Source organism: Staurois parvus, unplaced genomic scaffold (assembly GCF_062004578.1).
Source record: "Staurois parvus isolate SC_StPar_1 unplaced genomic scaffold, SC_StPar_1.0 ptg003662l, whole genome shotgun sequence".
Lineage (NCBI taxonomy): Eukaryota > Metazoa > Chordata > Amphibia > Anura > Ranidae > Staurois > Staurois parvus.
In genome coordinates this window covers 31798-53633 of record NW_028321458.1, presented here as the reverse complement: position 1 = coordinate 53633, position 21836 = coordinate 31798, and the positions used below count along the sequence as shown (strand labels likewise).

At 49.0% G+C, this 21836-nt stretch overlaps 1 protein-coding gene across 2 annotated transcripts; it reads left to right on the top strand.

Moving 5' to 3' along the window:
- The first annotated feature begins 51 nt into the window (after nucleotides 1–51).
- LOC149427549 (basement membrane-specific heparan sulfate proteoglycan core protein-like) lies at nucleotides 52–17127 on the top strand. 2 transcript variants are annotated; one of them, XM_089667908.1, is made up of 17 exons: nucleotides 52–207; nucleotides 833–977; nucleotides 1141–1240; nucleotides 1343–1452; nucleotides 1778–1886; nucleotides 1969–2067; nucleotides 2208–2429; nucleotides 3047–3291; nucleotides 3662–3833; nucleotides 4723–4845; nucleotides 7666–7719; nucleotides 8143–8218; nucleotides 10258–10336; nucleotides 12483–12553; nucleotides 13034–13117; nucleotides 14712–14815; nucleotides 16153–17127. In XM_089667908.1, exons 1-17 carry the CDS (start codon nucleotides 62–64, stop codon nucleotides 16323–16325), a joined length of 2112 nt encoding a protein of 703 aa, XP_089524034.1. In that variant the 5' UTR covers nucleotides 52–61; the 3' UTR covers nucleotides 16326–17127. The 2 variants fall into 2 exon arrangements, with proteins under 2 accessions (XP_089524034.1, XP_089524035.1); XM_089667909.1 differs by lacking the exon at nucleotides 7666–7719.
- Nucleotides 17128–21836: the final 4709 nt, after the last annotated feature.

The following is a 21836-nucleotide window of genomic DNA, read 5'->3' as shown; positions in this document are numbered from 1 at the left end:
GCCCATCATTGGTGAGCAGATTGTGGCTTCTTGCATGCCACGTTCTGGAGATATCGATGTCATGTATGAAGCGTGTACTGTGTTACAATGGGTGTCTCTATGTGGTGTGTTCCTTCTTGTAGGAATGATGATCTACAGCGGGCAGAAGAAGAGCAGTGGAGCAGACTTTATGTCCTTCGGTTTGGTGGGAGGACGGCCGGAGTTCAGGTGAGGCCTTCAGCTTCGAGGCAACTTAAAACCCACAATTTGTGTTGCTTTGGTGCTTCCCCTATTTGATTGAGGCCTTCAGCTTCGAGGCAACTTAAAACCCACAATTTGTGTTGCTTTGGTGCTTCCCCTATTTGATTGAGGCCTTCAGCTTCGAGGCAACTTAAACCCACAATTTGTGTTGCTTTGGTGCTTCCCCTATTTGATTGAGGCCTTCAGCTTCGAGGCAACTTAAAACCCACAATTTGTGTTGCTTTGGTGCTTCCCCTATTTGATTGAGGCCTTCAGCTTCGAGCCAACTTAAAACCCACAATTTGTGTTGCTTTGGTGCTTCCCCTATTTGATTGAGGCCTTCAGCTTCGAGGCAACTTAAAACCCACAATTTGTGTTGCTTTGGTGCTTCCTCTATTTGATTCCGTACCGATAATCAATAAGACCCTTAATCACGGACAAAAGGTCTGTTCTTGGTGTTTATTTACCTATTGGCAGACGATGGTCACTCTCCTACTGATATTTCAGGTTGTCCTCTTTTATCTTCTTCACAATTTTCACATCCCTTACTACACTTTTGTCTGAGTTTGCAGAGTTCCTCCGGTGTCTCATGATTTGTGATATCTTATTGCAGGTTTGATGCCGGTTCAGGAATGGCGACAATCCGTTATCCTATTCCTATCAGCCTGGGTGAATTCCATACCATAACACTGTACAGGAACCTGAACCAAGGATCACTTGTGGTGGACAACCAAACTCCCATCAATGGAACGTCTCAGGTAACAGGCTCACTGCTCCTCAATACACACTTCCATGAGAGTGACCTCTTTTATCACAGAACACAAGGTGGAACTCTGCAGCTTACAACCCATAATTCTCTTAGCAAGGTCTTGTTGGTTTCTCTGGAAATGGGTTGCTCTGATTGGATTTTCTGCATTTCAGGGTAAATTCCAGGGTCTGGACCTGAACGAGGAGCTCTACCTAGGAGGTTATCCTAACTACGAGGTTGTTTCTAAGACTGGCTTGAGCAAAGGCTTTATTGGTAAGGAGAAATCCATCCACCAGCTTTCTCCGTAACGGTCATATATGCCACTATCCGGCTGATGGACTCTACTTCATCCATGGCCTTCTTTCTCTTTCTCAGGCTGTGTCCGGCAGCTCATTCTGCAGGGAGAAGAGGTCATTTTCAAGGATCTGGATCTGAGCACCAATGGCATCTCTAACTGCCCGACTTGTAGAGACCGACCTTGCAAGGTACGACCAAAGGCAAAGAGCCAGGCTTTCCCAAGTAAAGCCATTGTAACTGTCAATAAGTGGAGCTCATATACGTACTTCCAATATACTAAGATGAGCTGGACACACATTTCTCCTTCTTTGCCCATATTTTCTGTATCTCTTTGTGATTGGGCTCGGTCAATCATTGTGAGGTCTCTTGGTTGAATTTTATTCTCCTGTTGAGCTGTCCTTTGCCTCCAGGTTTTATTTTTCTTCCTCACTCTCCTGGTACCTAGAGCTTTTAACAAGACTTTTCAGTGATTTTGCACCTGATAATGTCTTTTACGATTTTGTTTTTTTTTAGAATCGTGGAATCTGTCGGGATTCAGAGAGCAGCAGTTATGTGTGTGAGTGTCCTCCTGGCTTTGCTGGCAGTAACTGTGAGCACTCCCAGGCCCTGCACTGCCATCCAGGTACTTCCTGTGAAATGAAAATGGTGTCTCATACTTCCAGTGCCTCACAGCCCCTCTCAGCATTTTCTACTTTCTCCTACAGGTGCCTGTGGACCTGAAGCTACCTGCATCAATCGAGCCGATGGGTTAGGGTACACCTGCCGCTGTCACCTGGGCAAATCTGGAGACAAATGCATGGACGGTATGTGACCTGCTGGCCCAATACACACACTCTTCATCATCGTACCTAGAGAGCTGCAGACTCCATTTGTTAGATATTATTGATTAGCTTTTAAGCAATATCCCACCCACTTACATAGAGATGTCCATTTTTCCTAACAGGAGTCATGGTGAACACGCCGTCATTCAATGGAGAAACGTCTTTCATCTCTTACCCTCCTCTCACCAACATCCATAATGACCTGAGGGTGGATCTGGAGTTTAAGCCCCTCTCCCCAGATGGTCTCATCTTCTTCAGTGCAGGAAAAGGAGCTCCTGTGGAAGACTTTGTGTCTCTGGCCATGGCTCAAGGCCATCTGGAATTCCGCTATGAGCTAGGATCAGGTAAGCACTTGGACTGGATGATCTGCAGCACTCTGTCATATAGCTGAGCTTTCTAAACAAAGGATAAGAATGTTCTTTAATTACAAGGAGCTCTGATAACAAAATTAGGGGTTCAGCGGTTTAAAGAATGTTACAACCTAATGATAATTACTGATCCAAGCTGACTGGGAAAATGCTCATTCCCACCGCTGCAAAAACAGATGTTCACCACAGACCAAACTCATCGCAGTATTGTCCATCCCGGACCATTCCCCAAGTGCCTCATCAAGTGTAGTGGACAGTATATGGTGTACATGGAGAAACCCCACACAGGAATACACCAACCCTAGTTTATAGTCAGTAACACGGAACAGTTGGTGGGACACTTCTTCTGCAAACTGGACTGAAAGAGATGATGGAAAAAACAAAAACTTCAGAGATAAACGAGAGAAATAATTCTGTGAATGTAAAATCAGAATGTTTATTACGCTGAAACAGGTTAAACTGAGGGGGAGGGGAAATGTTCACCAGTGTCATATTCAGTATTATGAGGATGATAAGGAACATTCAGTGAGCAGTCATTAGACATCACAGTTATAGGATGGGAAGCCATGACATTTCTCTGGTTCTGTCTTTAGGCTTGGCTATCCTAAGAAGTGCTGACCCCATCCCTCTGGGACAATGGCACAAAGCATCTGCAGAGAGAGTCAATAAGGACGGAACTCTCCAGGTTAATGGCGGTTCACCAGTGAAGAGGTCTTCTCCAGGGAAAAGTCAAGGCCTCAACCTGAAGACACAGATGTACCTCGGTGGTGTGGACAGCAGTGTGGAGCTCCCACCTGCGGTCAATATCACTCAGCCGTACCAGGGCTGCATCGGAGAGGTGAGTTCCTTGACCACATTCAATGCTTCCTTTCCATGGTAGATACAACATCAGAAGGTGACCAGAAGCTGCCAGTCCAGAGATATCTTTCAGCGCACTATGCCAACATGTCTTCTTCCAGAAGTAACGGATCTCAGTTCTGATGATACGGCATATTGGAAGGGGCAGCAAAGCTTTTATGGCATGACTGTATTTCATCGTGATTTTTATTCTTGGATTGCTTGTAATAGTATTCATTGCCACAATAATATATTCCCCGTTGCCATGATAATACACATTTTGTCTGAGGTTTGCAGTCAGATGTAGTTGATTAGGTTCGGGGGAGGAGTCAGATCGCTGGAATAACTTCTCTTTGTTTTATCTCCTGTAGGTTTCCATCAATAACAAGAAAGTGGACATCTCTTACAGCTTCCTAGAAAGTCAAGCTATCAGCCAGTGCTATGACAGCTCTCCGTGTGACCGCATGCCATGCCTGCACGGGGGAACATGTATGCCCACCGGGGAATACGAGTACCAGTGTCTGTGCCGCGATGGCTTCAAAGGTGAGAAGACAAAATTGCACAGAAGTTCTCTTCTACCGTGAATGAATCCTTCTGATGTCATAGAATGTGTCTGATTGGTTATAAGGTTTTCCTCCTGACAACCAATCAGCTTTTCCTTTTCCATGCTCATGTCTAGCATAGTGACAGAAGCTATATAAGATGACACGGGTCTTTAGTCAGACACCCCATAGACATCTCCTCTATGGTGAACAATGCCTTCTGTAGTCCAGCAACACAAATAAAAGGTGTTACCAGACATTTCCTTGACATAGCTGGCATCTACAGTGCAGACAAATTTTGCAACATAAATTATTGCCTAACTTTCCAGGACCATGATTGGTTTCTGGTAATGCTAAGCCCCACCCCTTTCTTTAGCTGACTTTGGAGTGTAGCCAAACTTTGAGGCACAAAGAAGACCTTGCGTGACATTTCATGAACATAATGGAGTTCCATCACCACCAAGTCTTGTCCATTGTAGAGAGCCGCATGGCCACTTCACACATGGAGAGGAAGTATATGAACCAACAATTCATACATGACCCAACCCATCTGTATAGCAGTCAAATGAGCTATCAGCATAGTAGTATGTTTGGATTTACGAGAACTCCCTACAAAAGAAATCCCTCACAGACATTGGGAACCTTAAAAAAAATCCATGTAGAGCCTTGGTGGGTACAGAATCCAGACAAGTTGGGGAACCTCAGCCAACTATGTTTCATCATCAGAATCAATCCTTGAGAGTCCTGGGGCTACTAAAGGCTTTTCAGGCAGTCTGAACCTTGACATGAGCTCAGGAGGCTTCCCTGGTTGGCTTTGTATTGGTCTTGGTGTCTCAGGCTGGAAGCTGACCAAAGTGTGACCACAAATCCTGATGTTTTTCATCTTTTAGGTGATCGCTGTGAATCTCATGAAGATCGCTGTCAGATACAAAATCCATGTATAAATGGGGGCGTGTGCAAGGACAACCGATGTCACTGCCCAGAGGGCTTTTCTGGAACATACTGCGAGGCAGGTGAGAACCGGGAACGATGTTCGTTGTAAGGGAAGCAGGACCCGTACATACTCAGATTTCACAGGCACTACAACTGCAATGCTTGCTACAGACCAGCTCTGTAGGGCTCTCCTTGATCAGAAGTGTTGTGCTTGCTCTCTCCTGCACGTTTGTCTCTGTAATCACCTTTCCTTCAGCCATACGTAAGGTGCACATACTGATCTTTGTCAGATTAAGGGCTTGTTCACACTTTTGTGTCCAGGGGTGTGGTAAAAATAATGAAAAATGTAATACTTACCTTTCCATAATTTTCCTTTTCTGGTGCCTATCCATGGCAGGATACATATGGCGTGTGCTGCCATGGAGACACCAAGAAAGACAGTTGAGCCGTGGTCTTACCGCTCTCCTAGTCTGCCTTCCTAAACGCAACACAGCACAGAAAAAAATAAGTTCAACGGAATGGGGGTGTTTTGTAGCTACATGCAAGACACGGAGCTGTGGTGTGGTGGTGAGCGCAGATCGCGTTTTGAAGGGGCAGCAAATGTAAACACGCCCCGGGAGTTACGGAAACAGGCGGAGTTCTCATCTCTTCATGAGGCAAATCTTGAAGATTTGCCCCATGTATGACACTCTGGAATAGGTGTAGATTGTGGAGCCGTTGATAAAAAGGTCAGAATTAATACTTTCCCTGTTTTTCCATGACAGACATTGAATCCTATTTTTGAAGCTGCTCTGGATAATTTCTCCACCAACTTTCCATAATCCAATAATTCCTGAGCTACAGCTAGATTTCCCCGCTTCACAAGGACTCTCAACCAATCACTTAGCAGAGAATTTACTCCACCCAAAGTCTGGTGTAATCAAATGTCAGCCTTGGGAAGTCTGTCCTTTGGCGGACTTCCCAAGGCTGATTTCCCATCTCAGTCTTCTACATTTGGGTTCTCAAAATAGTCCTGTCAGACTTTAAAGATGTATTCTAGGCATGGTACATATGTACATGTAATCGTGGAAGTGGACACCTCTACTACGCCACTACTACAGTGATCTCCACTAGCTTTTGGCGTCCATACCAAATAGTCGACCTGATCCATTGTGAATACAGGAGGTTGGCCAATGGGCATGGTTGCCATTCAGAGAATACTTTTAGTTTTTTGAGTATGGACAAAATGAAGAGCAAGATGTCATAGCCCCACTTCTCCATGTCATCCAATCAGAGAATGATTTGTATTCATTCAGAAAATGGAAAGCGTTCTCTGAATTGCAACTGTGTCAAGTGGCCGACCTCCTGTATTCACAATGCATCAGGCTGGCCGCATAGCACAGGACCCGGATGCAAGTAAAGATCACTGTAGGAGCTGTGTCTACTTTGGTGACTTCCAACTTCAAGGGGCGTTGGCCAAGTATGGTATACTGTATACGTAGTTCCAAGCTGGACCAATGTAAATATTTCTAAAATACACTGTGCCTGGGATCCATCTTTAATGGTTGTCCCCTTACAAGCCCCTTCATGAAGTTCACGGTGTATTCATAGAACTCGCAGCAGACTCTTATTAAAGTGTCACTTGTATTTTGGAGTCTTTATCAAGAGCTCTCCTTTAAGCCCAGGCCACATATGATGCAGTACATTATCCAGCACACAGGGGCTCATTGTGCATGTGAAGGGTGCCCACTATGGAGAGAAGTCTTGTATTGTCTTCTACCTCTTCTGAGGGGGGAGATTTTACACCCGTAGGTGGTAGTCTTGGCCATCTCATGGTGCCCACTATGAGGAGAAGTCATGTATTGTCTTCTACCTCTTCTGAGGGGGGAGATTTTACATTTGTAGGTGGCCTTGGTATTCAGGAAGTGGGTGGCGGTAGTCCTGGCCATCTCGCGTTGCCCAATATGAAGAGAAGTCTTGTACTGTCTTCTCCCTCTTCTGAGGGGGGAGATTTTACACCCGTAGGTGGTAGTCTTGGCCATCTCATGGTGCCCACTATGAGGAGAAGTCATGTATTGTCTTCTACCTCTTCTGAGGGGGGAGATTTTACATTTGTAGGTGGCTTTGGTATTCAGGGAGTGGGTGGCGGTAGTCCTGGCCATCTCATGGTGCCCAGTATGAAGAGAAGTCTTGTATTATCTTCTTCCTTTTCTGAGGGGGGAGATTTTACACTCGTAGGTGTCTGTGATCCTCAGGAAGTGGGGAGTGATAGTCCTGGCCATCTCATGGTGCCCAATACGAAGAGAATTCTTGCACTGTCTTCTCCCTCTTTTGAGGGGGGAGATTTTACCCCATAAGGTGGTAGTCCTGGCCATCTCATGGTGCCCAATACGAAGAGAATTCTTGCACTGTCTTCTCCCTCTTTTGAGGGGGGAGATTTTACCCCATAAGGTGGTAGTCCTGGCCATCTCATGGTGCCCAATACGAAGAGAATTCTTGCACTGTCTTCTCCCTCTTTTGAGGGGGGAGATTTTACCCCATAAGGTGGTAGTCCTGGCCATCTCATGGTGCCCAATATGAAGAGAAGTCTTGCACTGTCTTCTCCCTCTTTTGAGGGGGGATATTTTACCCCGTAGGTGTTAGTCCTGGCCATCTCATAGTGCCCAATATGAAGAGAAGTCTTGCACTGTCTTCTCCTTCTTCTGAGGGTGGAGATTTTACCCCATAAGGTGTTAGTCCTGGCCATCTCATGGTGCCCAATATGAAGAGAAGTCTTGCACTGTCTTCTCCTTCTTCTGAGGGGGGAGATTTTACCCCATAAGCTGGTAGTCCTGGCCATCTCATGGTGCCCACACTGTGCTCTGTAGATTAGCAGCTTTGCCAAGTTTGTGTTGTTAATGAGCTTATTTGCACTTGTACAGGAGCAGCTTCTACAAACCTGGAAGATGGAGTTCACGAAGGGAGTGGGGGGAACGGTATTGTATCCCCAATTTATTTTATCTTCTTTATATCTTGAGATAGGGTGCTCTTTGTGGTCATTCTTTAATACAGGGGGATGGGTGGATAGAGATATAGGGGATGGTGTGTATTTTCAGTGAGTCCTTGTAATATTGACATTTTCCTTTAGCTATGATGAGGAAGTCAGGACTCACTGGTAGGGTGTTCCGATGTAACCTCACCCAATAATCAGACCGGTGCCTGCATACGATCCCCATTCATCAGACTCTCCCTCTGCTAACTTCTTTGCTGGACCAGTTGTGTTTCTTCCTTCCAACTTGGGGTGACGGTCCCTAGCCTTTAACCCTTTCTGCATGGAGTCTCCAATGATTGGGTCATCAAGGTCTCATGTCACTATTTCCACCAATCACACACTTTCCATATTTTTGTTTTTTTTATAGATGCACCGGGAGTATATGGGTCATACTTCTCTGATGACTCTTACATAGCTCTACCCAGGCAGATGTTCCCTCGCAGGTAAGAGGCCCCGTCTGGCTGCTTCTACAAAGCATGTTGACTTCACAGACTTCAGGACTTGTCCCATCATAGTGAGAGTTCAGAATCTTCCGCCTTCAGGAACGTCTTCCTGGGCTTTGGAAACATTTGACCTGAAGGGGATTTTCTGAGAACTTATGCTCAGAAAGATGCAATCACCCCATTTCTCCAGATCCAGGATGGTCTATGACACCACAAAACCATAAACGAGAGCGGCCGCACCAGGCTAGGTCTAGTCTGTCCTTTATGACATGTATTAATAATCTGCATAAAATAAACTCACAAACCATGTAGAAATGGCAGCATATCAAGCTACTAATCCATAGGACAGGAGTTCATCAGACTCTGAGTTCTCCAGAGCTAAGAAGCACTCCAGCCTGGATCCTAGCTGGGTTACGCGTTCCCTGAGATTTGGCCCTGATGAAGAGCGTTTAGCCCTTGAAACACGTAAGTCAGCTAGGATCGCAGTTGGATAAGAACAAGTGCGCCAGATACCCCTCCTCTTGTAGGACCCTGGTTGGAGTTCTTCTAAGCTCTGGAGTATGCTCTGGGTACTCCTGTGCTATGGATTAGTAGCTTGGATCACCGTCATTTCTACATGGTTTGTGAGTATATTTCATGCAGATTATGAATACATGTCATACAGGATATTGCACTAGGATGGTGCGTCTTCTCTTGTTTGTGTTTTTGTAGTTGTTGTTTGGGACAACCTCAGTCCTAAGAGGGCATCCAGGTCTGAAGTATCTCTGTGCCGCATACACAAGCATTACATATGAAGATTCGCCACTAGCCCACCACACTTATGTGCAGGACCTGTCGTTTTGTTTGGATAGAGTCTATGACAGCAATGGGCAAACTACGGCCTGGCGGACCGTATACGGCCTGGCGGACCTTTTAATCCGGCCCGCGGATGTGGCTGTCAGGATGTGTGTAGGCGGGGCAGCGTGACGAACGTGAGGGGAGGGGAGCTAGGCTCCTCTCACAGTCTGCCCTGAAGACCGGAACGGCGCGGGAACACGGCGAGAGGAACGCGTGGAGCAAAGGTAAGTGAATTGACACAGGGGGGACTTGGCTTACTACTTGGGGGGGAATAGTACTATGGGGGATGAAATACTATATGGGGGATGAAATACTATATGGGGGATGAAATACTATATGGGGAATGAAATACTATATGGGGGATGAATTACTATATGGGGGATGAATTACTATATGGAGGATGAATTACTATGGGGGATGAATTACTATATGGGGGATGAATTACTATATGGGGGATGAAATACTATATGGGGGATGAAATACTATATGGGGGATGAATTACTATATGGGGGATGAAATACTATATGGGGGATGAATTACTATATGGGGGATGAATTAATATGGGGAATGAATTACTATATGGGGGATGAATTACTATGGGGGATGAATTACTATATGGGGGATGAATTACTATGGGGGATGAATTACTATATGGGGGATGAATTACTATGGGGGATGAATTACTATATGGGGGATGAATTACTATGGGGGATGAATTACTATATGGGGGATGAATTACTATGGGGGATGAATTACTATATGGGGGATGAATTACTATGCTTACTATGGGGGAATATTACTATACTTACTATGGATGACACATACATCATTCATCTACTCTTGGTCCGGCCCCCGGGTCCAATATATGAACCATTGCGGCCCTCAAGTCAAAAAGTTTGCCCACCCCTGGTCTATGACATGACTTGGTGGTGGAGTACAACAATGGGGTCAGCTACACAGATAAATCCATGGCCACATTAACACGTGGCAGGGCAATCATTGACACGCAGACCAATAGGAGCCCTTGCTGGGGCTTACTGTGGGGATTAAATAGCAATATCCAGGTGGTTGCAATTGTCAGATGTTCTTTAACATCATATAATTATAAAACATTTGTACCTTTTTATCGTGTCATGTTTTACTCCGCTCCCACGTAGAAGTATTTGTATATTAGAATGCCAAATAAGTTCAATCCATTTCAGCCGACCAGATGCACCAGAGACGATCGAGTTGGAGATCCGGACAACGTCTACAGATGGCATCATTTTTTGGCAGGGAATGGTATGTTTCTGCATTTTTTTACTTTGTCAGGTAACCCGGGCAGCCAACCAATAATCAGCCCTTTAGGTTCAGCTTCTGGAACATGTTACACGTTTCACCCATGTTTATGGTATAGCTGCATGCTCCAGCACATGTTCTCCTCGCAATCCTCAGAACTTGGCTTTTAAAGCAGCATTCATTCCAGATCTCCTCCATCTTTAAGGTTGTATTGTGCCCAAGGCTTCCGTTTTGGTTTGTTGTCGGAGGTAAATGTAGACCCAGCTAAGTCTATATGTATAAGACACGTGAAGAGCCGCCATGGTTGGGTACAGATGATGGCGGACAGCAGATCATACGTTTCTGAGATCTCTTCCATGCTGCCTTTTCTCCTGCTTTCCATACTGTTGAATGGCATTGGGAAGATGAGCTCCAGCGTTATGTAGGGAATCCTGCACCATGCACTCATACTTCTCAGTATGTCACATTATCACCCCCGCCATATTGTTATGACAATGTACTGGAGCAGATAAGGGACAAAGTCCTCTGTACACATGACCTCAGAGAACTCGTCAACGTGTCTTTAATAGGAACTGTCAGGTCACATCCACACAATGGTACAATACAAGGTGCGGACAGGTCACATCCACACAATGGTATGAATCGAGGGATAGACGGGTCACGCCTGGGCAATGGTACGATAAAAGGGATGGACAGGTCACGCCTGGGAAATCGTATGATACAAGGGGTGGACAGGTCACGCCTGGGAAATGGTACGATACAAGGGGTGGACGGGTCACGCCCGGGCAATGGTACAATGCAAGGGGTGGACGGGTCACGTCCGGGCAACGGTACAAGGGGTGGACGGGTCACGTCCGGGCAACGGTACAAGGGGTGGACGGGTCACGTCCGGGCAACGGTACGATACAAGGGGTGGACGGTTCACGTCCGGGCAACGGTACGATACAAGGGGTGGACGGGTCACGTCCGGGCAACGGTACGATACAAGGGGTGGACGGGTCACGTCCGGGCAACGGTACGATACAAGGGGTGGACGGGTCACGCCCGGGCAACGGTACAAGGGGTAGACGGGTCACGTCCGGGCAACGGTACGATACAAGGGGTGGACGGGTCACGCCCGGGCAACGGTACGATACAAGGGGTGGACGGGTCACGCCCGGGCAACGGTACGATACAAGGGGTGGACGGGTCACGCCCGGGCAACGGTACGATACAAGGGGTGGACGGTTCACGTCCGGGCAACGGTACGATACAAGGGGTGGACGGGTCACGTCCGGGCAACGGTACGATACAAGGGGTGGACGGGTCACGCCCGGGCAACGGTACGATACAAGGGGTGGACGGGTCACGCCCGGGCAACGGTACGATACAAGGGGTGGACGGGTCACGCCCGGACAACGGTACGATACAAGGGGTGGACGGGTCACGCCCGGGCAACGGTACGATACAAGGGGTGGACGGGTCACGCCCGGGCAACGGTACGATACAAGGGGTGGACGGGTCACGCCGGGGCAACGGTACGATACAAGGGGTGGACGGGTCACGCCCAGGCAATGGTACAATACAAGGGGTGGACGGGTCACGTGTAAAAACCGCCATCAATGTAACTACATGCTGCCATGATTAAAGCCTCGATTTCCATCTCTCATCACGTTCCCCCCCCAGGAAGCCTTCCGGTCTCAGCATGGCCTGCATGATACTAATCAGGTACTTCAATCTTTTATGGGTCCATAATTCTGACCAAACAAAGGCCTCCGCCCCATCACCTCAGGTCCGCCACCTCCGCTCCGTCACGATGATGGTTTATATAATGAAGCCAAGTGCACCAACACATACCAACCAATCAGAAGGCTGCAATCAGATTGCTCTGCGTTCCTGCACCCCGCCTCCACTCCTTGCACGGCGTTATAAACCCGAGGCCCTTGTTCAGTATTTGGACATAATATCGCTTCTGTCTGTGCAAAACAATAATCGCCCCAACTGCAGATTTAACATCACGCCGCTTCGTTGGCTGTATAACATCTCTATATTGGGCTTCTCGTGTCTGTAGGAATATGCAGAACGGGCCAATAGGAATAGTTCAGTAACCTCTCTCTCCTCCCCCGCAGTAGCGTCACTTCACACGGTTCAATCAATGTTTGTATTGCAGGAGGTAAGAGAAGGCGGCCGGGAGAGGGACTTCATCAGTCTTGGCCTGAAGGACGGTCACCTCCTCTTCAGGTAAGATCTGTCCTGTGAACGGCCCTCAGGGGTGGGATAAGACCGGAGCTGAGCCAATAGAAAGTGCAGGAAAGGAAGAGGGTTGTCCATAGCAGACTCCTCCCATGTCCACCCCATCCATGTAACTGGAATGCTGCTATGCGATCTCTCCAGAGAATGTTCCTCCCGCTAAGCAGCATCTCCAAACCACAAATAAAACAAAACTTTTATTGAACCTTTTTAAAAATTAATTGATTGACCCCTGCGGGTCCTGAGAAGACCCTCCCCCACCCTTCCTAAAGGAGATGGGCGGGGCCAGAATCCAGGTATTGCTGTGTTGCCAGTGCAATGAAAAGCTATGGCCAATATGAAGCCTCTGATCCCTTTTTACCTATAATACAAACACTGCAATCTGATTGGTTGTTCAGGACCCCATACAGTATATCTGCCCTGCTGAACTGCCAGCCCTCAGAATTCATACAGTTCTGGTCTCTTCTACAGTTACCAGCTGGGCAGCGGAGAAGCCAACATTATGACAGAAGATCCCATCAATGATGGTGAATGGCACAAAATCACCGCCATCCGGTAAGTGGATGTAGCTTTCATGATGATGTCACCCCCTGCCCTACACAACTGCCATCTGTTCCACTTCTGGAAGTCCAGTCCCCTGCTCTACACAACTGCCATCTGTTCCACTTCTGGAAGTCCAGTCCCCTGCCCTACACAACTGCCATCTGTTCCACTTCTGGAAGTCCAGTCCCCTGCTCTACACAACTGCCATCTGTTCCACTTCTGGAAGTCCAGTCCCCTGCTCTACACACCTGCCATCTGTTCCACTTCTGGAAGCCCAGTCCAGTCCCCTGCTCTACACACCTGCCATCTGTTCCACTTCTGGAAGCCCAGTCCAGTCCCCTGCTCTACACAACTGCCATCTGTTCCACTTCTGGAAGCCCAGTCCAGTCCCCTGCTCTACGCAACTGCCATCTGTTCCACTTCTGGAAGCCCAGTCCAGTCCCCTGCTCTACGCAACTGCCATCTGTTCCACTTCTGGAAGCCAAGTCCAGTCCCCTGCCCTACGCAACAGCCATCTGTTCCACTTCTGGAAGTCCAGTCCCGACCTACGCGACTGCCCTCTGTTCCATGTCTAGTAGTCCGGACCCCTGCACTACACAATTGCCATCCGTTCCACTTCTAGATGTCTTGACCCCTGCCCTACGCGACTGCCCTCTGTTCCATGTCTAGTAGTCCGGACCCCTGCACTACACAATTGCCATCCGTTCCACTTCTAGCAGTCCAGTCCCCTGCCCTACGCAACTGCCCTCTGTGCCTCTTCTAGCAGTCCAGTCCCTTGTGCTACATTCTACTTTTAGTAGTCCAGTCCCCTGCCCTAGTAGTCCAGTCCCCTGCCCTATGCAACTGCCATCTGTTCCACTTCTAGTAGTCCAGTCCCCTGCCCTATGCAACTGCCATCTGTTCCACTTCTAGTAGTCCAGTCCCCTGCGCTACGTGACTGCCATCTATCTCATTTCTGGTAATGCAGACTGCAGGGCGTTACACAACCACAGTCCATTCAGCTCCCAGTGATGCCCCTTCCTACGACCTTGTACATTACACAGCCAATGTCCTGTATGGGCTGCTCAATGCCTGGAGAGCATCGTGTAAGGGGGAGATTGGCCATAAACTCTGCAAAGACAGAAAGCTCTAAAGATCAGGACTGAGAGATCGTTCGGAAGAACTGAAGGGAAGAAGAAAAAAAAAAAAATCTGTATTGACCAAGGCACCCAATCAGATCCCGACTTGACCGAGGCACCCAATCAGATCCCGACTTGACCGAGGCACCCAATCAGGTCCCGACTTGACCGAGGCACCCAATCAGGTCCCGACTTGACCGAGGCACCCAATCAGGTCCCGACTTGACCGAGGCACCCAATCAGGTCCTGACTTGACCGAGGCACCCAATCAGGTCCCGACTTGACCGAGGCACCCAATCAGGTCCCGACTTGACCGAGGCACCCAATCAGATCCCGACTTGACCGAGGCACCCAATCAGATCCTGACTTTTACCATTACTGACCTCAGGAATAAACATGGTTGCCTGCTCAGGAATGGTGGCCACTTTCCTCCAGATGCAGTTTAATATACGGAACTGTGAGATATGATCCGCCTTTGTTCTCCACAGGGAAGGGAAGTCCGGATCTATACAGGTGGATGGTGAGGACGTCGTCTCTGGAAGTTCACCCGGTAAAAACATCATGGTGGACACAAAGGGGAGCGTTTACATTGGTGAGTTCGCACTGACAGATCACCATGCTCTTAGAAACTATGAAAGTTTATAGACAAAGGCCTCATCCTGCAGCTGAATGCTATTGGAGGATCATCCTCCACGTAGACAGGCTGAGTCCATGTACCCTTCCATCCTCCCACACGCAACACCAATGCTGCACATATATGACGTACGCAACAAAGCTCCTTGTATAATGGTGGCACTCCTTCATAGAATACAAGACTACAACTCTAATTTTCATGATAGAACCTGAGAGCAAACAGCACATCCTGACCCCTAACATGGGGGTGAAATACATGCGCGCACGCACGATGGGCAGGGAGGGAGACTGAGCATACAGCGGGATGACAGAGGCATGTTCATTGACCACACTATAATGGATCAGCATCCATGATTACCGTGGTCAGTACACCTAGGGGGGGACATAGGAACAGGCAGGATCAACCAGGTATTTTACAGCATAGACAGTGACAACTTACACCGCAGAAGTGCTGTGGTATTTAAAGCAGGGGTCTCCAAACGATGACCCTCCAGCTGTTGAAGTACAAGTCCCATCATGTCTTTGGGAGTCTTGCCTGTGGCGGTCAGAGTATTGTAAGGCCTCATGGGACTTGCAGTTCCTCAACACCTGGAGGGCCATAGTTTGGAGGCCCCTGCTTTTTTTAAATTTATTTTTAGGGTTACAACCACTTTAAATTATTCAGATCACCAAACAAATTTTTGATAGGACATAAAGATCACCCAAATAAACACAAAATGCAGTTTTTAAATAATTATTTCATTTATTAGGGGGAAAGGTCCGTCCAAACCCCCAAGTTAAGGGTTATCTTTGATGATCTGAATCATTTAAGTGTGATAAATATGCTAACAGATCAGGAAGGGGGTAAATACTTTTTTTTTGCAGCACTGTAGCTACCTGTTCTAGGGTGCTGGTCCCTGCTGATCTGCCTCTCACATGTGACATCACATACAAGCACCTGGGATGGGTGTAAGAGGAGGATTGTGGGTACCAGCACCCCAGAACCGGTAGCTGTGTCTCACTGTATGTCTTCCTTGTGCCAACCTCTACCTATGGCAGAATTGACTTCTGCCGGAGGGTCAGTATGGCTGGGACACGACCTACCTATAACCTATCTGGGATGGTTGGGGAGATTACGACTGACCTGTTGTAGAGAAGACCAGGACCATGAATGGAGAATGTCTCTGGTAGAAGTAAATGCCCCAATACAGAGAGTCTCCCTCTCTGACCACAACTTCTGTCCAGACAGTAACCATGACGGACAAGACCTTCTGTCTTACCGGTACGATCTCTGACCTCCTTTTCCTCTTGCGGCAGGCGGGGTTCCCGACGTACAGCTGACAACGGCTGGAAAGTTCTCCAGTGGAATCTCCGGCTGCATCAAGAACCTGGTGATCCTCAACGCCAGGCCCTCCGACCAGCTGCACCAGCCCATCGACTTGAAGCACAACGCCGAGTCAGGTCATAACACCAAAGAGTGCCCCTCGTAGGCGGAGACTGTGCCCCACCCCCGCAGGCCACGCCAGGGCAATCCAGACTATTCTTTATTTTTTTTTTTTCCTTCAAGAGACAATGACAAACCGAGAATCATTGTAAATGGTGCTTCTGCTGCTACCAAAAACCAGAGGTGGTGCTAAAGAAAAAAAAAAAAAGTATTTGGATTGCGCATCTTTGTATTACCTACACAGGATCTTCTTTTTAATTATTATTATTATTTTTTTGTAATGTCTTCAGATTTCCATGTGTTTTACAGCTGGATGAAGGAAATATGTATGTATTGAAACAGATGTATGTTTTTTAAAAAGAACCCCTAACCAAAAAAACCCCCCAACTCCTAACAGAACAGGCTGTATGTTTAATGTGGGGGGGAGACGAGACAATCTATTCTTCACAATTGTTGTGTATATAGAAATGGCCGGACAACGGCTGAAGCCCCAGACCTGGTCTTCATCCTGAGGGGTAGGCCCCATGTTCTATATGGCTGAGATTGGGGACGTGTGGTCTGGAGAGGGTTCCAGAACATTCGGGTCAAAGGAGAAGGTGCCAGGGGGTGTTACTCCCTGATCCCAGAGGTCTCATAGGCCGAGACGGGATGGAATTGAAGGGGGCGATGGGTCCTCTTTAGGATGGGGTCTTCTTCTACATCTCATTAGGTCTTGTACTGGCGGATGGCTTCTAACTTGGAACGATATTTATGTTATTTAGCTAACAGACACGAGTGTATTATAAAAAGGTGCATCGACTTAGTTCAGGTCAGATACATGATTTCCAATAAAATCATTCCTCTCCTTCGCTCTGCTCATTCCCCATCATTTGTCGCCCTATAATCACTCTTCATACAAGGATGTCAGCAAACCCCTCACCCATGGTGGGACCAATATCAAAAAAAAAAAGCCAGACGCCAGTCCCCCATTCTGAAGCTACACCGTAGAGTTTCTGCTGATCTAGTAGAGAGGAACCAGGACCAATTCCCCCATACACAAGACTCCATAGCCGAGAAGGTCACAGAGCATACAATCCATACAGTAATGAGTGGTTGTGACCTTCGACCTAAGGGCTCATTTACACTCGCTTCAACCTTAACAAACATTATAGCGCCTCCCGCTTCAACATGCTTCTCTGAAGGGTTAATGAAGATTGGCAAATGCTCTGGATGTGGGATTTTCTATGCCTTTTAAAGAGGCCCACTAGAACCCCAGCTCTGCAGATCCCCAGCTTAGTAGTAACCCCCAAATCTGTGGATCCCCCCACTCAATAGTAACCCATAGCTCTGCTGATACCCCCCTCAGTAGTAATCCCCAGCTCAATAGTAACCCCCACCTCTGCTGACCTCCAACTCCGTAGTAACCCCCAGCTCTGCTGATCCCCCGATCAGTAGTAACCCCCAGCTCTGCTGACCTCCAGCTTAATAGTAAACTCCAAATCTGTGGATCCCCCACTCAGTAGTAAACCCCAGCTCTGCAGATCTCCTGCTCAATAGTAACCCCTAGCTCTGTTGATCTCCAGCTCAGTAGTAATCCCCCCCCCCTCCCTCAGTAGTAACCCCCAGCTCTATAGAGCCCCTGCTCAACAGTAACCCCCAGATCTGCTGATCTCCAGCTCAGCAGTAACCCCCAGCTCTGCTGATCTCCAGCTCAGCAGTAACCCCCAGCTCTGCGGATCCCCCGCTCAATAGTAACCTGCAGCTCTGCTGATCCTCAGCTCTGTAGTAACCCCCAGCTCTGTGGATCCCCTGATCAATAGTAACTCCCAGATCTGCTGCTCCCCCACTCAGTAGTGACTCCCCACTCTGCGGATCCTCCACTCCGTAGTAACCGCCAGCTCTGTGGATCCTTCTCTCTCTCCAGTCCCTGCCCACCTCCCGGTATATTGCCCCCACCCTGCTCACCATTTCTGACATTGCTAGTTTCTCCTGCTCCGATCCCCCACCTCTGCCGCTCACTCCTCTCCTCAGTCCGGACCCCGCTCACCTGCCTGCTGCTCCACCCCAGATGTGACGTCTGCACCACACACACCTGGAATATATACAGATGAACCGGAAGTGACTGCCGGAAACATCTTTCCAGTTCATTTGCTGGTTTCTGTGCATTCTGGGATATCTCATATCTGCAATACCTACAAAACAAAGCAAACCTAACTGATTAAAAGCTGCAGATGATATTATCGAGCTTTGTCAGACTTCTCTGGAGGCTTCGGAGATACTTTGAAGCACCAAGAAAATGACACGGGGGATCATTTTTGAAGAAACACAACATGTGAACAGGACTGTAAGGCAGCCATATTTTAATTTTAGTGACGGGCTTTGATTGACATTTAAAGCGCTTTAGAAAAGCGTGTCCAGTGCCACATTTTGAAGCAAGTGTAAACAAGCCCTAATGAGGGTTTTAGCCTTCCACCGAAGAGTGAACGCACCTTTGTGAGCAGCAGAGCACTGTATACCTGTATGTGAATAGATGGTTCCCGGGATTTGGCAGGAACTGATCCTGGGCTCTTGTGTATTGAATGGACAGGCTGGGAAGAGAAGGACAATAAACTACTGTTGACTCCAGAGCGCTCTGGATTAGTGTGAATGGGGAAATGCACTGTATATAGGAGGGGTGATGGACCACTGACGGGGTTTGCTGGGGAGGTTGCAGGTCAGTTGACATGGACAAAGGCCAGGCCATGGTCCTCTTGTTCTAGAATTTGTAGTTCCGACAACAAATCCCTCACCTTCATTAGATGTAAAGACATAAGACTGCTTTCTAGAATGGAGGGCAGCGCACACACCACTGGGACGGGCTGTATCTACACCAGTATGGAGGGGGGGGGGGGGCACACACCACAGGACGGGCTGTATCTACACCAGTATGGAGGGGGGGGGGGGGGGGCACACACCACAGGACGGGCTGTATCTACACCAGTATGGAGGGGGGGGGGGCACACACCACTGGGACGGGCTGTATCTACACCAGTATGGAGGGGGGGCACACACCACTGGGACGGGCTGTATCTACACCAGTATGGAGGGGGGGGGGGCACACACCACAGGACGGGCTGTATCTACACCAGTATGGAGGGGGGGGGGGGGGGGGCACACACCACAGGACGGGCTGTATCTACACCAGTATGGAGGGGGGGGGGGCACACACCACAGGACGGGCTGTATCTACACCAGTATGGAGGGGGGGGGGGGGCACACACCACAGGACGGGCTGTATCTACACCAGTATGGAGGGGGGGGGGCACACACCACTGGGGCGGGCTGTATCTACACCAGTATGGAGGGGGGGGGGCACACACCACTGGGACGGGCTGTATCTACACCAGTATGGAGGGGGGGGGGGGCACACACCACAGGACGGGCTGTATCTACACCAGTATGGAGGGGGGGGGGGGCACACACCACAGGACGGGCTGTATCTACACCAGTATGGAGGGGGGGGGGGGGGGCACACACCACAGGACGGGCTGTATCTACACCAGTATGGAGGGGGGGGGGCACACACCACAGGACGGGCTGTATCTACACCAGTATGGAGGGGGAGGGCACACACCAAAGGACGGGCTGTATCTACACCAGTATGGAGGGGGGGGGGGGGCACACACCACAGGACGGGCTGTATCTACACCAGTATGGAGGGGGGGGGGGCACACACCACGGGACGGGCTGTATCTACACCAGTATGGAGGGGGGGGGGGCACACACCACGGGACGGGCTGTATCTACACCAGTATGGAGGGGAGGGGGGCACATACCCCTGGGACTTGCTGTATCTACACCAGTATGGAGGGGAGGGGGGCACATACCACAAGACAGGCTGTATCTACACCAGTATGGAGAGGGGGGGGGTGCACACACCACAGGACGGGCTGTATCTACACCAGTATGGAGGGGGGGGGGGGCACATACCACGGGACAGGCTGTATCTACACCAGAATGTGGTGGCACACACCAGGTCAGTGGGAAGAATGTCCCTTACATTGGGGGTCAGTGGGAAGAATGTCCCTTACATTGGGGGTCAGTGGGAAGAATGTCCCTTACATTGGGGGTCAGTGGGAAGAATGTCCCTTACATTGGGGGTCAGTGGGAAGAATGTCCCTTACATTGGGGGTCAGTGGGAAGAATGTCCCTTACATTGGGGGTCAGTGGGAAGAACGTCCCTTACATTGGGGGTCAGTGGGAAGAACGTCCCTTACATTGGGGGTCAGTGGGAAGAACGTCCCTTACATTGGGGGTCAGTGGGAAGAACGTCCCTTACATTGGTGGTCAGTGGGAAGAACGTCCCTTACATTGGGGGTCAGTGGGAAGAACGTCCCTTACATTGGTGATCAGTGGGAAGAATGTCCCTTACATTGGGGGTCAGCGGGAAGAATGCCCCTTACATTGGGGGTCAGCGGGAAGAACGCCCCTTACATTGGGGGTCAGCAGGAAGAACATCCCTTACATTGGTGATCAGTGAGAAGAACGTCCCTTACATTGGGGGTCAGCGGGAAGAACGTCCCTTACATTGGGGGTCAGCGGGAAGAACGCTCCTTACATTGGGGGTCAGCGGGAAGAACGCTCCTTACATTGGGGGTCAGCGGGAAGAACGTCCCTTACATTGGGGGTCAGCGGGAAGAACGTCCCTTACATTGGGGGTCAGCGGGAAGAACGCTCCTTATATTGGGGGTCAGCGGGAAGAACGTCCCTTACATTGGGGGTCAGTGGGAAGAATGTCCCTTACATTGGTGATCGGTGGGAAGAATGTCCCTTACATTGGGGGTCAGTGGGAAGAACGCCCCTTACATTGGGGGTCAGCGGGAAGAATGCCCCTTACATTGGGGGTCAGCGGGAAGAATACTCCTTATATTGGGGGTCAGCGGGAAGAATGTCCCTTACATTGGGGGTCAGTGAGAAGAATGTCCCTTACATTGGGGGTCAGTGGGAAGAATGTCCCTTACATTGGGGAAGAATACTACCCTTACGGACCACTAAAAAGGTCATTGACATTGGTTCTCCCAAGTTGCGCTGGCTCCAGAACTATGCAGGCGCCATCAACAGCTCAAAGAACTGACTACCTGTGTTGGAGATTGGCTGCTCCAAACTACATCTTACATGCAAAGATATACATAGCTGTTGGGCCCCTTCACAGCTGTTGGGCCCCTTCACAGCCAATTACAAAGATAAATTATGATGGAGTACGAGGCTCACTGGAGATTAGAGACAGACAGGCCCATCTCATCTTCATAGTATTTACTGACAGCTAGCCAACATCCAGAAAGGCAGGAAGGGGCCGTCTATGATTGTTACAATTCCTGACTGCTGGCCCATCCCCCTCCCCGCCATACAAGAGGGGACGTCATTGTGGGCCCGCAGAAACCAATCCCAACTTTCTTTCATTTTCTAACCTGCACTGAAAACTGATTGGTGACAATGAGGACCACAATGAGGTGAGGACCACAGACACCTACACCCGATGACCTGTGTGGCCGGGTATAGAGCACACAGAAGGGCCTATTTAATACAGACTTGTTCCTGA

Excerpts from the sequence above, each read along its gene's own strand:
- LOC149427549 (XM_089667908.1), top strand. The coding sequence starts at position 62 with ATGTATGAAGCGTGTACTGTGTTACAATGGGTGTCTCTATGTGGTGTG. Across the intron at positions 1,453-1,777 it reads GTAGAGACCGACCTTGCAAG|AATCGTGGAATCTGTCGGGA; the intron begins GTACGACCAAAG and ends GTTTTTTTTTAG. Across the intron at positions 2,430-3,046 it reads CCGCTATGAGCTAGGATCAG|GCTTGGCTATCCTAAGAAGT; the intron begins GTAAGCACTTGG and ends TTCTGTCTTTAG.